The following is a 14,080-nucleotide window of genomic DNA, read 5'->3' as shown; positions in this document are numbered from 1 at the left end:
AACTTTTTTTTGTTTACATAGGTTGGTAGCATAGTTGCGTTGCTCTTTGAAAACACCCAGGGTGCCACGTCTATAAATAGTTTTTCTTCTTCTTCCCCCTCGCTCTTAAAACGCTACTGAAAAATTAAGGTGGGCTCACGGAGCCGTCGTCAAGGCAACTTCCCTACCAAAGGGGGATGAGTCTAAAATAGGCTTGGGGTTGAGCGGAACGGTGTTTTCCTGGGAATCCTGCCAGCTTGACAAACATCCATAAATTAGCCTCGAGATGCACTAAGTTCATTTTCACTTACTCCGATAAATTGTTAATACCTCTCGTGACCTCATCACTTCCTGGTTTGCGCGCGCGAGAGAGAAATCCACCATTGCCGTGGCAACTGTGTCGTCACTGTTGTCATGGCAACGTCCGCTGCATTCTGCCTCTACCTCCGTGTTTATGCGGCTTATCCCAACATTGACTGCTAAAGGCATTGGGCTCCAGTGGGACTTTGTTGACATGACACAGCAATTGTTATCATCGAAAGATTTTTCTTTTAATTATTAATAACATTATTTTTTCAACATCAACACAAGATTATCATATAAAAAATACAAAAAATTCTTTAGTGTACAATGACTATTGCATAGTGACATCGCCACCTACTGGCCTGACATGCGTACTACAGCTTTTTCAGTCCTTTCGCATCCTAGTGTGCTCTTGTTCCCAAGTATCCTCGCAGGGATCTTGTCAGTTTTTCTGGAATTTGGCGATAAAGAATCCAATGGTGTCCCCGTCCACCCTTTTGGCAAGGGGCATCGTGGCGGCAGCCTCCCAGCTCAATTCTGGTCGGAACCTCTGGAGGAGGCCAAGCTGCTCCGGGGTCAGTCCCGCACCCGGCATGCCATCACCCCCCACGCGAGGCTCCTGGAGAGGTGAGCCGATGAAATGAGTGTATGAGGTGGGAAAAAATAGCCGAGATGCTCTTACTGTATCCGAGTTCGTACCTGAGGCTGCAGCGTGAGTGTGGGGAAGGTGCGAAGGGCCCAGGCCACCTGCTCCTCGTTCTCTGCCAGTGTCACTGTGCACGTGCTGTACACCAGAACGCCACCACGCTTCAATGCGTGCACCGCCTGTAGGTACAAAATGCACATCAGACAGCAAGTGTGTCTCTACTGCTATCTAGTGGTGAAAAGTAAAGCATACTGTCCGTACGTACAGCATGGAAGAGGCTTCTTTGCAGGGGTGGGTAGGAGCAAACTTCCTTCAGACTCAGTGAGCTCACCATGTTTGGCCTCTGGCCGAGCCCGCTGCAGGGCGCGTCCAATAGCACGCGGTCGAAGCTCTCAGAAGCAAAGGGTGGCCCTGGAGAACAGGCGAGAACTTTACGATTCATTCAGACATTTGTGCCACTCGGCTGCAGAAGTAAATATCACCTTCTCGGTCGCCGATGATGTCATCGCTTACGACTTTGGTGCTGTTGAAGCAAAATGCCTTCACGCTACGCAATTGCAGCCTTTCAGCATTCTGGCGAATCAGCTCAATCTTGTTTCGGATCCTGTCCAAGGCCACCACTTCGCCCTGAGGACATTGAAAGGGCACAGTTGAGTAAATGTGAGAGACAGAAGAAGTAGTAACGTCGTTTTGCAGTGTACCCGATCCTCCATGAGGGCTGCGATGTGACACGTCTTTCCCCCCGGGGCGGCGCACATGTCCAGGACGCGCTCTCCGGGTTGAGGACCCAAAACGTGGCCCACCACCACAGATGGAAGGTTCTGGCATAAACAATACTTTTATGACCATACTGCTCTCCAAAGTGTCAAACCTCCAAAAGGAGACCCCCAAAATAGCCAAAGAAAACCAAAAATCTGGACTTGTGACAGTTCATCATTTTACCTGTAAGAAGGCCAGACGAGGTAAGACTCCATCAAAGGAGGGAGTCCAGTAAAGGGGTTCCGTCATACGCACGCCAACGCCCCTGGCGAGACATGCAACTCAAAACTATGAATTTTGTATGTCATGTGAACATATTTTCCTTATGCATTTTGTAATGTTACAAATGTCTTAATGTTAGTTAACAACACTTTGAGCTACCTGATGGTTTCTCCCGTGCTGAAAATGTCGGCGCGGTCCTTTTCGGCCACACCGTTCCCCACAAATGTTCTCTTGCCGTAAAAGCCGAATGCTCCTCGGGTGCACTTTCCCTCCACGTCAGAGAACACCGACACGGTGTCCCCGGACTTCATGTCTGCAACACAAGCATGGCTGCACTCACAGTTTTTCAGCACTCCAAATTGTCTGTCCCAAGGTTTGAATGCGACCACCCAGGGGTGTTAAATTATGAAAAACGGTTAAGATAAATGTTTTTTACATTTTGGACAGGCAAGTATTCCGGGTGCAAAGACGTGGGCGCCCCTGAGCACAGCGTTGCCGCATTGCACACCTGCCACCACCTCGGAGCTGAGCTGCTGCACACATCTGCAGAAGACAAAAACAAAAGAAAATTGTTATGCTAAAAATGCTATTTTTTAAATAAATCTCAAAGTTATTTTTCAAGAAGATTTTTGAGAAAATGCTCCTCAGGTTTGCATGGCGGTTTTGTACCTTGGTCCAACCACAGGGATCAGAAGCACATCCGGAACGCTGGCATGAGTGTCGATCTCAAGCTCCTCACCCTCAGATGCACACGTTTGCTACATCAACAAACGTAAACACGACAACTCAGAGATAAACATTTCCCCCCCTTTCTTTTCTTTCATCTCACCTTCTTGAGCTCCTCACCCAGTTTTCGTCTAATCTCTTCCAGGGACGCCAGGTGGACACTGGCCCGGACGCAAGTGTATGACGGAGGATGCGACAGGCAGGTGAGAAGCGTCTGAAAGTGGCGCTCGGCTTCCTGATGGCCGATGGACGCCAACAACTTGCAACAAACGAGTTAAAGTTCCAGGTTGGTGTGTTCTTTTGTTCTTTGAAGTTATACATTACAAATCAGCATTTAAGACACCTAAAGGTCAACAACACTTCGTTTGGCAGCTTATTACTGTAGTAGTAGTTAGGAATTACAGCTATGTGAAGCATATCAGATAAATACTGGGTCTAAATTCCATTTGCATTTCTTGAAAGTAATTAGGACTAACTATTAGAAGTTATCTCAAAACCCTTCTGTTTAGGGCCACGTTGAAGCGATACTCTGGCGGGATAATGATTTTTTTTTCCACTGCCATGACAACAAATGTGCAAACTTAATCAAAAACGTACCTCTTTGTTTAGGAAAACTCCTTTCAAGTAATCGACGACCTCCGGCCTCAGAGAAATTCTCGGAAAGACCGACATTGTGTCTGTTTTTGTTGCGATTTTATAGTGAGCGATGACACATGCCTCTCAAATGGGTTAATTGTCCACTTTTCTCGCAGCAAGTTACCCCCAAAACATTTCGGTATGTGAATCGCCGGTGTTTCCACTTCCGCATACGTCACCGCAGGCCCTCACGCAAATAGCACAAAACCGTTTTTTTTCTGTTTTTAAAATGTGTAGATTATAAAATGCATGGTTTTATAGAATGATGTGATTAGTGAGCGAGCGTTTTTTTTTTTTAAGGTTAAAAAACATGAACACGTCGTGGCGTGATGACGTCAGCAGTAATTCGTTCAATATGTATAGCTCCTTTCCTCTCGGGTAGGCCCAGTTGACGGCAAGGGCTGTTGGCTTAACGGTGTCGAACAGAACACACATACGGCAACTCTATGCGGCTCTCTTAACACAGAATACGAAACTCCTGAGCAGTCTTTCGCTACGCCCGGCCACATTTGTCGATGTCTCCGGGGGCGAATGGAGTCCTTGTCGGAGCAAAAGTCGCCGTGAGTTTGCAGCTTAGCTCAGCCTAGCCGCCGTGTGTGGGGACTTGCAGCTCAGTACCGACCGACGGATGTTAGGAACAAAGAACGGACGTACGAACGGACATTGGCATCCTTTTTATTTTAAACAATGGGCCTCATATTCGCTAAACTGTGGAGCTTCTTCTGTAATCAAGGTACGTAAAGAGTTAATTATCTCGGCCGCAAGAAAGTAGAATAAAACTACTCCGACCATCGTCGTTTTCGACGACTTCTGTTGACTTTGTAACACGGTGTTTTCTATAAACTCTTCTTTAAACTTTTATTGCCTGAGTGGTTATTAAATGTGGTGATTTGCATTCAAACTGAAGAGAGTTAGGAAAAAAACATACTTATCTTTTTGGGGTTAATTTTGTTTGTTTGGATGAACGGTCGATTGATTAGCACTGTCTAGACAGCACCTTGTTTGACGTCACGATGGGTTGACCTTTGCTAGTGAAAAATGTTTACATTTAAGAATACTTAATTTCACCCAAAAAAATATTAGTTTTGTATTTTTTAAATTTTCTTTTTATTTGAGAAGATAAAAACGTTTTTCTTTTGTGAAAATGTGACATTGGAAATGGCCTAAAAAATCCATCACTCAGAACGTAATGTAAGTGGTTGAAAATGTTTTGAAATTTACTTTTTGTTTTGTTTTTAAATCACTCAAATCTGGTATTTGAACAAAGTTGTGGAGACTTTTTTTAATATATCCACTGCCCATGTTGGCAGCATTTTTACAAAGCTGCAGGAAGTCATAGACATGACTCTTGTTAGAATTGGAAGCCTCTAATCAGGCTTCCTTCCTGGATGAGCTGAGAGCACAATGGTCTGCTCCTGACTTCCCTAAATGACTGCGACTACCACAAAAATGATGGAAATGTGGCCCATTTTTTTTGACAGAACACAAGGTGATCATCGTTGGCCTGGACAACGCTGGCAAGACCACCATACTCTACCAGTTGTGAGGCACTTTATTATTAATTTTTATTGATTTTTATGGCTTAGGTTCCTTATTCTGCCAGTTTAGTGTCTACTTTTAATAATAATAAAAAAGAATTGTGAAGTACTAAGCGGGAAATGTACCTAATGAAGTGTCTTTTCATAAGTCTGATGAATGAGGTGGTCCACACGTCGCCCACCATCGGCAGCAACGTGGAAGAGATTGTGGTGAAGAACACGCACTTTCTCATGTGGGACATTGGCGGACAAGAGTCGCTCAGATCCTCCTGGAACACGTACTACGCCAACACCGAGGTACACACACTCGCAGATGTGTGAATGGGAGCAGATGGTGTGTTTGTTCACTGAGCACACAGCAGCTGGGGGGCCGCTCTGGTTCAAAGGTTAAGCGTTGACAAAGACATCCCCTCCCTCTCCCCAGGAAGTGGAAAGCCTGCCCTTCATGTGCCGTAGTAGCAGTATTTTTAATGAGTTATTAAATAAATACCATGACGTAAAATCTTAGTTTGGGAACAGTAATTAAATTTCTTAACTTATTATTGTAGCCTCGTGAAATAAATAAAAAACAATGTGACGTAGCTGAAAGAAGCATAAATGCTGAGGAAATCTTGTGGTCGCTTTGGCAACGCATTGCATGCTATCCCATCAATTTAAAGGCTGCTGTTGCCGGGCGTGCTGCGGAGCCTTGGCCGTCTTTTATTCCTTGTCTTTCTTTTTTTTGGGCTCAGTCGTAGTGGTTCTTTGTGCAGTTTGTCATCCTGGTGGTGGACAGCACCGACCGAGAGCGTCTGGTAATCACCAAAGAGGAACTTTATAGGATGTTGGCTCATGAGGTAAGTGGGAGGGGGGGCTACCTTGCTCTTTGCTTTCTGTCTCCAAGCGGCCGATCGTGACTCGTCTCTTGCAGGACCTGCGCAAAGCAGCTGTGCTGATCTTTGCCAACAAGCAGGACATGAAGGACTGCATGTCAGCGGCTGAGATCTCAAAGTATATGACGCTAAGTGCCATTAAAGATCACCCGTGGCACATCCAGTCCTGCTGCGGTCTCACGGGGGAAGGGTACGCCCACACCACACATGAAAAAAATACTGGAAGCTCACACGGAAAGTGATGAAAACGAATATTTGCTTTTGAGAACATATTCACTCCATGACTTTTTGTTGTTGTAAAACAACAAAAAAGAGCTTTTTTTTTGGGGGGGGGGGGGGGTGTATTTTGATTTCACAAGAAGGTATTACTTTAACAAGAACTTATCTTACAAAACCATTATTTTTGGTTCCAGTTTGTGTCAAGGTCTGGAGTGGATGACATCACGGGCTGGACTCAGATAGCAGCCCCTCCCGCCTCTGAATTCTTTCATGGAACTTGGAAGGAAGCCCTCCCACAAGAGGTCTCTCTCATTTCCTTCCATTTTTTTCTTCTTTTTTCTTTGGAACGGACACGTACGCATTTGGGATGAAATGCAGCCACAACATTCAGGGGCGTAAGCGAATGTAGGCTGTGGTTTAACAAAAAAACAAAAATTACACACACCCACGTTAGTTGTTGCATCTACATAAGCTACGACATGGTTGGTGGGTTTAGCTCCATGAGCAAAAGTGTGCTTGGTTATTTTTTTCTTTTGGACAAAGAGAAGCAGTTACTTTTTTTAAGGACAGTATTTTAAATTTCACTATTTAATGTCATTGTCTTGAATGATTTCAGCGAGGAAGGTAGTTTTATTTTATTTTTTTTCTCCCTAGACGGGGAATGGTGCTCTTGTGTATTTTTGCAAGTCGGCGATGTGCACTTTTGTAGTAAGAATGAACTAAGGGTGGTGCAGTATTTGAGCCATGTGAGTCAACAGCATTAAGACATACTTGTAAAGTGCATTACATTTATGACAAGATTAAATATTTTTCAGCCATGGGAGGTTTTTTTTTCTAATTTGAGTTTGAAACCCTACTTTGTAACCATAACCTTAATTTAAGACCCTAGTTAGAAACCTTAACTCTAATTTAAAACTTCCCACTTGAATCTTCAAGCATAGATTAAAACCCAAATTTGAAACCCTAACTTTAAATTGTGAGCCATGTGTGTTGAACCAAACAAAAGCAAAATGACACTCATAAAAAAGGTGTTTATTCACATCAGTAATATATTAGAACACAGAAAAGAAAGCACAGATACAGTCATTATGTAGCTTAGTTTCACTCTATTCACAAGTGCATGAAAATCCGGTGCACACAAATATAGAAAAAAAAGGAATATTTAGGACACACAAAAAAGAACATCTGACGTAAAAGCTGTGGTAAAACGAGCTTTGTTAATCTAAGCGGAGAGAAAGGATACTTCAAAACAGTAACACAAGTTCCAGCCCAGGAAACTGCCTCCTTTTTGTTGTTGACTTTCTTTGCAATTTGCCTCGTCTCAACATTTGTTAGAAAAAAACTCTTAAACATGCATATAATCCTAGAAAAGCGTGAGAACTGCTTTGCGTGAAAAACACAACGATGACTGGACAGTGAAGATTCACGCGCACACGACTCTGGGACACCTGTAACAAAAACAAAAAACATTGCATTGTTGTCACGGTGGCGCAAATTCTAGTTAGCTCTCACCTGTCCTCTGTGAAGCCGTCCAGCTCCTCTTCTTCATCGTCCTGGTCGTCCAGCTCCATGTCCAACTCGTCGTTGTCCAGGCCGTCACCGCCATAGCCGCTAAGGACGCTGAAGGGGGCGGCAAAAGTGAGTCGGCTGGTGGTGTGGGGGAGGTCAAAACCAAAAACAGCTCTTACCTGACGTAGCGGCACGTGAGGAAGACTATCCTCTTGAGCTTTTTGTTGTAGAAGAAGTAGTTGAAGGACCACAGGCTGCCCTCCTCCCCGAAAGGATCAGAATCCAGATCAGGATTGTAGCTGAGGGTGGGGGACGAAAAAGTCAGTACTGTTGAGGATGGCCACCAGAGGGAGACATTCAGCCACACAAACTGCCTGGTTGGAATGGCCGCTTCATAAATTATTGACAATTAGATGAAAATCTTGTAGGAAAACGTTATTGGAATGTCACAAAAACAAAATCTGGTCTAAAACTGTTTTTAAATTTAAGTAAAACAATAACTTTATAGCTGGTTGCCTGCAAATTCCAAGACACAGAAACAACTGTTCTAACTTAGGGACAGTTTAAAGTCTGCAATTAATGTAGCATGCATATTTTTGGGGTTATCAAAAAAATATCAGGGACCGCATGGATTACCTGTAGATGTCGCAGGCAGGCAGGTTGATCTCTTGGTCGATGGCGCTCCACAGCTCAGGTCCCAGAGAGTTAAATCCTTCCCCGACAGCAGAAAACAAGCTGCTGTTGACAGCGTTGGCCACCTGACCGCCACAAAATTTTTGTTAGGTTTCGGCTTTTAAAATAAAAAAAAAATTCAATTGAACGTGTACTAACCCAGTTGAGACTTGGCTCCCTGCTGAACTCATGCGCCCGCGCCGCGCTGAAGTCATAGTCCGGCCTGAAGGACTCATTAAGCGTGGTGATAAGGTAGAAGATAGTCTTCCTGCAGCACTTGTCACTCAGAGGATTCTCCGCGTCCTCGGCGCTCTTAGCCAGCCTAAAGGGAGGGAGACGTTTTTTATCGCGGAATGTAAGGCGATTGATTTTTGGGGGTAGGGCGACGGCGACTGACAAATCGGGACTGGCGGCGCTGGCGGACTGCGGCGGGGACAGAGCCTCCAGGACGTGCGGCTGGCCTTCCTGGCAAAACTGCTTGAACATATGCTTGTCGTCGCCCGCCATCTTGCATGAGTAGCTCTCGATCCTGTTGGCAGACAAAAGCAATACTTAAAGAAAAAGACAAAACATGTAAAGCGAGAATGAATAAAGAACGCAGCTGCGGAAAATATTTTAAAACATAACCAATTTTTTTAATCAATGCTAGTGTTCAGATAAAAAAAAAAAAGCTAAAACAGACATGTCGCTTTTTATGCTGCTTCTTATATTGTCAAATTTGATTGTAAGGTGTTCTTAATGATGTGGCATGCACATTTTGACATAAGTGACTTTCAGCTTTGAATACTTGAGGCACACTCATATCCCCTACAAAAAGTGGAAGTGTTTTTGCTGTTCAAACAAGATTAGCTGCTCATCTCCAGCACCAAAGCTTATCTCTGAAAGTCATGTGACAAGACCAAGTTGCTGCACTTTTATTTCTTCGTGTCAGATGCTGGTGAAATGTGATGCGTTGGAACAGACTGCTTGTTATGCAAGATCGAGCTTGCTCAAGTCAACACTGATGACTATTGTAGAGACAGAGCTGACCCTTTCCTCCCCTCACACACAAACAGCTGATGTCAACAAACAACTTTGACACACGTAACAAATGACACCAAGTTGACACACGAAACTCCACAAGTGTGACACACAAAAGGTCCACAAGTGTAACACTCCAAAACAACGTACTTTGTGTTGTTTTACATAAACATATAAGAACGGCTGTAAAACCTATGAGGTAACAAATAAAAAATAAACTTTTAAGAAAAACAGCACATTAGAAATACACCACTCTAAATAGATGTTTGTGCACTTATTTCCAAGTGGGCATTCTGTCACTGCTTCACGAATCTAAGCGGCCTAAAAGTCAGCAAGCTTTTACTTAACCGTGCACAACTGTTCGTAGCTGCCTACATTGTGTGTGTACATGTCTAACACGTAACGGACTTCAAAATAGCCAGTGTGTTACGTGTGCTCCAGTTGCACTGTGGTCGGTAGCAGGCTGCATGTAAACGACGTGCTGTGTAATTATAACTGCGGGCCCGTTATGTTCTTACATAAGGTAATACGCTTGAAGCTGGAAACACACACCGGTGGTTAGGCATTAACTTTCCGAGTTGTGCTCCAAGATATGATTAAGTAACAACACAGATCTGCTTGGTCTACTGCCCCCCATGCGAGGTCACAAATTTCTCATTTCCGGAGAACATCAAGTCAGGTTTAGAGATGAATTAGTAACATTTTATATCTCAGAACAATGTTTAACGTTCTGTTTAGCAGTCAATAAACCTGAGCAATTTAATGGTAATGGTAAACTAGTAGATTGCTACTTATTGAATAAATTATTTTATTGAATGTCAAGATTTATTAGATAACGAAAATAAATTTTTATTGATCATCACTTGTTTAAAAATAGAATCTTAATTTTGCATACCAATAAAATATATAGAGCACCTTTTTGAAGGGCTTGAAAATATTTCTTTAATCTACATTTCTTGAGTAAATAATTAATAACAGTAATAATAACCAACTCCCACCTGCCAAGGATACGAGACTCTCCTGTTTCAGCACACAGCCGTGAGCTGAGTGCTTCAAAACTCGAGTTTTCCAGCAACTTCATCGCCTTCTCTGGGGGGAAAAAGCATATATAGATATAGATATAGATAGATAGATAGATAGATAGATAGATAGATAGATAGATAGATAGATAGATAGATAGATAGATAGATAACAATACTTTGAATACAATGTATAAAACATTTAATGCCAAAAAACAAATTGATAAATAAACGTAGTAAAATAACATGCAATTAAATAAAAATAAATAAAAACACAATTAAAAATAGCACATAGCGACTTATTTAGCTGAATGTTAAAAAAGGAAGAAAATAGATGCGAATAAAAAAACGATATTACTTTAGCAGTGCAGTTGACTCACAATATAATCCAATGTTTTGTTTAAAAAAAAGTACGCGTTTGACAGCTTGTTTATGTGGCGAAAAACATAAGCAAGAGTGAGCGCACCGCCATCTTGAGGACATCTTTGACAACGACCGCCATTTTCTGCCAGCCCCTCCCCCACATTGTCCCCAATCGTCTTCCTGCTTCTATTTATCAACACAGTTCCACCGCAAAATCACTTACCAAGTCGATATTCCTCGACGCGAAAGCCAAGTAGATGTTCCAAAAAAGTCGCTTGTCTCACTCTGCAGTCTTCTCGGCTCGTTTTTTATTCTTATTTTTGCTGGAGTTCGCCGCTCTGGTCACCTCCAAGCTTCGTTTTCCTTGTGTTGTTGTGCGTTTACAACCGAGGAATTAGTGCGCGTTCAAGAATCTGTTACAAGCACTCGGTCGAGAATGCGCCGCTCTGAGGCACTTTCGGTTTATAGAAAAACTACTCTTTCCGATTAAATGCGATGAGATTAAATCGAGTGACTGTTTGCGCCCGTCGGGGTCCGTCTGCAGCTGCATCACTTTCGACCTAATAGGACAAAAAGAAACCGTTTTTTTTTTTCGCGGTGGATCAAGTCGCCGTTGTCCAAGCGACCGATCAGTTGAACGGTGAGCGTGGGCAAGCCTTTAGAATCCGGACAAATTATTGAGAAACGTCGACAAAATCCGCTGCGTCTTTCTGTTTACGAACACAACAATCGTCTTTCTGATGGAGACAAGCCCCCTTTTCATGTATATAAATCCGACTGACGTCGCATTTGAAATGCGATTGGCTGTAATATGTGTCAATCAAGCCAGGGTGCACGCAATTGGTCAGGATTTCCTCGTGATTTGGCCGCGGGCGTCTGTCAATCGTACGCGAGTTCTTGTGATTGGTCAGAAATCTCTTCAGTATTCAGTCCTGTTTTTGAGAAAAAGGAAATAGCATAACAATAAAGATATTGTAAAAAGTGACCACGAAAACAAGTTATAAAATTTACTTGCTGGCAAAACAATGCAAAAATTCCATTTGTGGAACTAATAAAGTTTTGCTTTCTAATTGATAAACAGTTCTCCCCCAATAGACAACAATACTCCCCTGATAGCCCTACTCATAATAAGGTACCCAAGAGCAACAAAGTTTCTTTGTGAAACTTGCGTTTTATCATGTCATTCACTTATTTGAATTTAACATAGTTTGAAACATCCTCCACGCCGGTGCTCTCGTTGTCCAGGTACTCAAGGATCACATTCCCCCCGTTGTGCAGCGGGTCTTCCGGACTGCTCAGCAGCGTGTGCAGGCTGTCGTCCATACGGAGACACTTCCCCGTTTCGGGATGGCAGAGGCGCAACTTCTGGGGGATATATATAAAAAAAAAAAAGGTAACCCAAGACATACTTAAGCCAACAGGCGTGTTGTTTGTTACCTGAGCTACGAGCACGTTATTGTTGTTCTTGAGGGAAGCGAGTGAGGCGGCGTAATCCACCACCTTCCCCACGCTCCATTTGGAGCAGAAGAACATCGGCTGACTGGCCGCCTGATAGCCTTTCGGAAGATACACTTGAAAGTAGATCCGTTCAGTCTGAAAGAAAGCGTGGAGCAAAATATGATCAGGAAACTAGCCAACAGCGATCATAAACTAAGTTCTCAAAAGTACCTGTGGTAAACTCTTGTCTCCTGCTGCATGGAGCTTGAGTTTCATCAGAGCTACCTTGGCTGCTGTAGCGCTGTTCTTTGCCCCTTTACGGCCTTTGCTTTTAGAACCATCCTTTGACTCTAAATGGACGAGAGTGGAAATTTATTAGATCACCAAATTACACCATACTATTTCACTGAATTGGTTGAAAAAATATTGACTGACACTTCAAATCAAGACGTTAGCCTCATAGCATAATTGCCTGAGTCATTTTTAAATAACAAAAAAAAAACACTAACACGCTCCCTAGAAATGTTTGTTTAGTTAAATTTGTGTGAATTCTCTATTATCAAGCTCTTGTTAATCAGTGAAGATTGACTCAAGTCAATTGTATTCTTCTTGTTTATTGCGTGTGCCGTCCTCCGCACCATGTTTTCCAATGGCAAAGTCATTATTTTAATACATTAAAAAAAAAAAAACTTTTCTAATGCCAAATGTGTGCTATGCTAGGTTGGCAAACTGCGTGTGCTTTGCTAGGTTGGCAAACTGTGTGTAATGCACACACACTTTGTACAATGCTGACCCCTTGTGGGCAAAAAATGAAAAGCAGAAACATTTCATTTATTATTAATTTTAAGAACTGACCCACAATTCTTTGCACCAGCTCCTTGGTGGCTGCCATGCGTGGCTTTTGCACCTCCAGCTTCTCACACTTATGATCATCTTGATGACGATGGCTGCGTGCAGTGGACAAAAAGAGACGTAGCGGAATCTTAATCACTAAACTGAACACAGGGAGTTTTAATCTGGCTTCATAGTGTAAACCTACGCCAAACAGAAGTGTTTCTGACACTGCGAACAGACAACAGGAAGGAGTTCTTTCCCCTTGCAGTCCTCAACGGAGCACGGATAACTTGTGCTGCTGCCCGCAGTTTGGGGTTCTCTTCTCGCGGGCTCCTGAGAGTTCCAAATTTCAAGAATTTTCATGATAAAATACGGATGTGCGCAACAGGAAAGCTGTTTTTGAATTTTCCTACACTATTAAGTGCCACTTACCTGAGAACATGAGTGAGCCTCTCTGCTTCTGTGTTCAAGACTGCAAAGATAAATTGGTTGCAATATATGCCAATATGTAAAACATTTTGGGGTGGAAAATATTAAGAAAAAAACTACTTCTTATTGGTCATTGGAAATAATGTCCCTTAAGGTTTTCTTACCAGTAGACTCCATTGCAGGAATCACAAACAAATGGAAGGAAATCTAAATGAACGAAAGCAACAGTTATTGCACAGTTGACTATTAAAACCTATTTAAAGCGTTTAGTATATTTAGATAATCTATGAGTCTAGTTGTGATTAAGATGAGTGCAGAATCATGCTAGCACTACTGAGCTATGACGGGTATTTTGTTGAATACCGATAATGTTAACGTCACCCAAATCGTTATTTTTTGGAGCAAAAGAGCGAAGACGTTCGAGACCTTGTTGGTGACAAGAATCTATTTGACAGTGCTTTCCGATGTCTAACTCAGCCATTATCTTAGCAGTAAGCTTCTCCAACAAGAATGTCAACATGAATTTGACCCCGGAATTGAAATTCAACTGAAATCACGAAAGTGAAATTTTACGACAATTTTCTCACAATTTAGAAGTGTATTTTCTTAAGGATAATCACTAATCACTCATTTGATAATAATTAAAGAATATAGTTAAATATATATTTGAATAAATAAATCGTGTTTGTGGATTACCCCGGAAGTGAAATTCGATGGCGCACATTTTTACATTATAGTTAAACAGTAATTTAATTATTGCTCCAGTTGATCGTTTATCGACAAACCTTCCTTCAAATACCGCACCATAATAGCTAGGAGTATATTTGAATAAATAATTGAAAATATTCAGTCGAACGTTTCCCCCGTCACGCGGGGGGGGGGGGGGGGGGGGGGGGG

The 14,080-nt window shown here is 42.6% G+C and overlaps 4 protein-coding genes across 6 annotated transcripts; 1 reads left to right on the top strand and 3 right to left on the bottom strand.

Annotated features, from left to right (window-relative positions):
- Positions 1-505: 505 nt before the first annotated feature.
- On the bottom strand, positions 506-3,868 carry nsun6 (NOP2/Sun RNA methyltransferase 6). The gene is made up of 11 exons (XM_088362983.1): positions 3,233-3,868; positions 2,739-2,894; positions 2,579-2,667; positions 2,346-2,452; positions 2,069-2,222; positions 1,871-1,952; positions 1,630-1,749; positions 1,411-1,555; positions 1,194-1,339; positions 982-1,107; positions 506-901 (listed from the first exon to the last, which is right to left on the bottom strand). The coding sequence occupies exons 1-11, from the start codon at positions 3,305-3,307 to the stop codon at positions 725-727; spliced, it is 1,377 nt and encodes a 458-aa protein (XP_088219109.1). The 5' UTR covers positions 3,308-3,868; the 3' UTR covers positions 506-724.
- On the top strand, positions 3,623-6,718 carry arl8 (ADP-ribosylation factor-like 8). Its single transcript, XM_088362985.1, has 6 exons — positions 3,623-4,004; positions 4,753-4,813; positions 4,959-5,106; positions 5,562-5,645; positions 5,720-5,871; positions 6,095-6,718. Exons 1-6 carry the CDS (start codon positions 3,959-3,961, stop codon positions 6,141-6,143), a joined length of 540 nt encoding a protein of 179 aa, XP_088219111.1. The 5' UTR covers positions 3,623-3,958; the 3' UTR covers positions 6,144-6,718.
- Positions 6,719-6,911: 193 nt separating this feature from the next.
- Positions 6,912-11,233, bottom strand: maf1b (MAF1 homolog, negative regulator of RNA polymerase III b). The gene is made up of 8 exons (XM_088362984.1): positions 10,707-11,233; positions 10,100-10,188; positions 8,479-8,610; positions 8,241-8,403; positions 8,046-8,167; positions 7,589-7,708; positions 7,413-7,520; positions 6,912-7,348 (listed from the first exon to the last, which is right to left on the bottom strand). The coding sequence occupies exons 2-8, from the start codon at positions 10,180-10,182 to the stop codon at positions 7,324-7,326; spliced, it is 753 nt and encodes a 250-aa protein (XP_088219110.1). The 5' UTR covers positions 10,183-10,188; positions 10,707-11,233; the 3' UTR covers positions 6,912-7,323.
- A 243-nt stretch (positions 11,234-11,476) lies between these two features.
- On the bottom strand, positions 11,477-14,059 carry zfand1 (zinc finger, AN1-type domain 1). 3 transcript variants are annotated; one of them, XM_088363983.1, is made up of 8 exons: positions 13,547-14,059; positions 13,348-13,390; positions 13,187-13,226; positions 12,960-13,087; positions 12,776-12,867; positions 12,152-12,270; positions 11,921-12,076; positions 11,477-11,848 (listed from the first exon to the last, which is right to left on the bottom strand). In XM_088363983.1, exons 1-8 carry the CDS (start codon positions 13,701-13,703, stop codon positions 11,672-11,674), a joined length of 912 nt encoding a protein of 303 aa, XP_088220109.1. In that variant the 5' UTR covers positions 13,704-14,059; the 3' UTR covers positions 11,477-11,671. The 3 variants fall into 3 exon arrangements, with proteins under 3 accessions (XP_088220109.1, XP_088220110.1, XP_088220111.1); XM_088363984.1 differs by having other exon boundaries at positions 13,565-14,059; XM_088363985.1 differs by having other exon boundaries at positions 13,610-14,054.
- Between the last annotated feature and the right edge of the window lie 21 nt (positions 14,060-14,080).

The sequence above is a fragment of the Syngnathus floridae genome, chromosome 20 (assembly GCF_059516105.1).
Source record: "Syngnathus floridae isolate MCC-2025c chromosome 20, RoL_Sflo_1.0, whole genome shotgun sequence".
Taxonomy (NCBI): Eukaryota; Metazoa; Chordata; class Actinopteri; order Syngnathiformes; family Syngnathidae; genus Syngnathus; species Syngnathus floridae.
Note: the sequence above shows the minus strand (reverse complement) of the source record. Positions and strands in the feature narration are given on the sequence as shown.

Bases quoted from the DNA above. Each gene is read 5' to 3' on its own strand.
- nsun6 (XM_088362983.1), bottom strand. From the start codon at position 3,307: ATGTCGGTCTTTCCGAGAATTTCTCTGAGGCCGGAGGTCGTCGATTAC. The intron at 1,340-1,410 runs GTGATATTTACT...CCTGTTCTCCAG, and splicing joins CATCATCGGCGACCGAGAAG to GGCCACCCTTTGCTTCTGAG. The intron at 902-981 runs GTACGAACTCGG...TCACCTCTCCAG, and splicing joins CACTCACGCTGCAGCCTCAG to GAGCCTCGCGTGGGGGGTGA.
- arl8 (XM_088362985.1), top strand. From the start codon at position 3,959: ATGGGCCTCATATTCGCTAAACTGTGGAGCTTCTTCTGTAATCAAG. The intron at 4,814-4,958 runs GTGAGGCACTTT...TCTTTTCATAAG, and splicing joins ACCACCATACTCTACCAGTT to TCTGATGAATGAGGTGGTCC. The intron at 5,107-5,561 runs GTACACACACTC...TTCTTTGTGCAG, and splicing joins CGTACTACGCCAACACCGAG to TTTGTCATCCTGGTGGTGGA.
- maf1b (XM_088362984.1), bottom strand. From the start codon at position 10,182: ATGAAGTTGCTGGAAAACTCGAGTTTTGAAGCACTCAGCTCACGGCTG. The intron at 8,404-8,478 runs GTCAGTCGCCGT...CCCTCCCTTTAG, and splicing joins AGCGCCGCCAGTCCCGATTT to GCTGGCTAAGAGCGCCGAGG. The intron at 7,349-7,412 runs GTGAGAGCTAAC...TTTTTGTTACAG, and splicing joins GACGGCTTCACAGAGGACAG to GTGTCCCAGAGTCGTGTGCG.
- zfand1 (XM_088363983.1), bottom strand. From the start codon at position 13,703: ATGTTGACATTCTTGTTGGAGAAGCTTACTGCTAAGATAATGGCTGAG. The intron at 12,868-12,959 runs GTAGGTTTACAC...CACTGCACGCAG, and splicing joins CAGAAACACTTCTGTTTGGC to CCATCGTCATCAAGATGATC. The intron at 12,271-12,775 runs GTCAGTTCTTAA...TCGTCCATTTAG, and splicing joins GCTGGTGCAAAGAATTGTGG to AGTCAAAGGATGGTTCTAAA.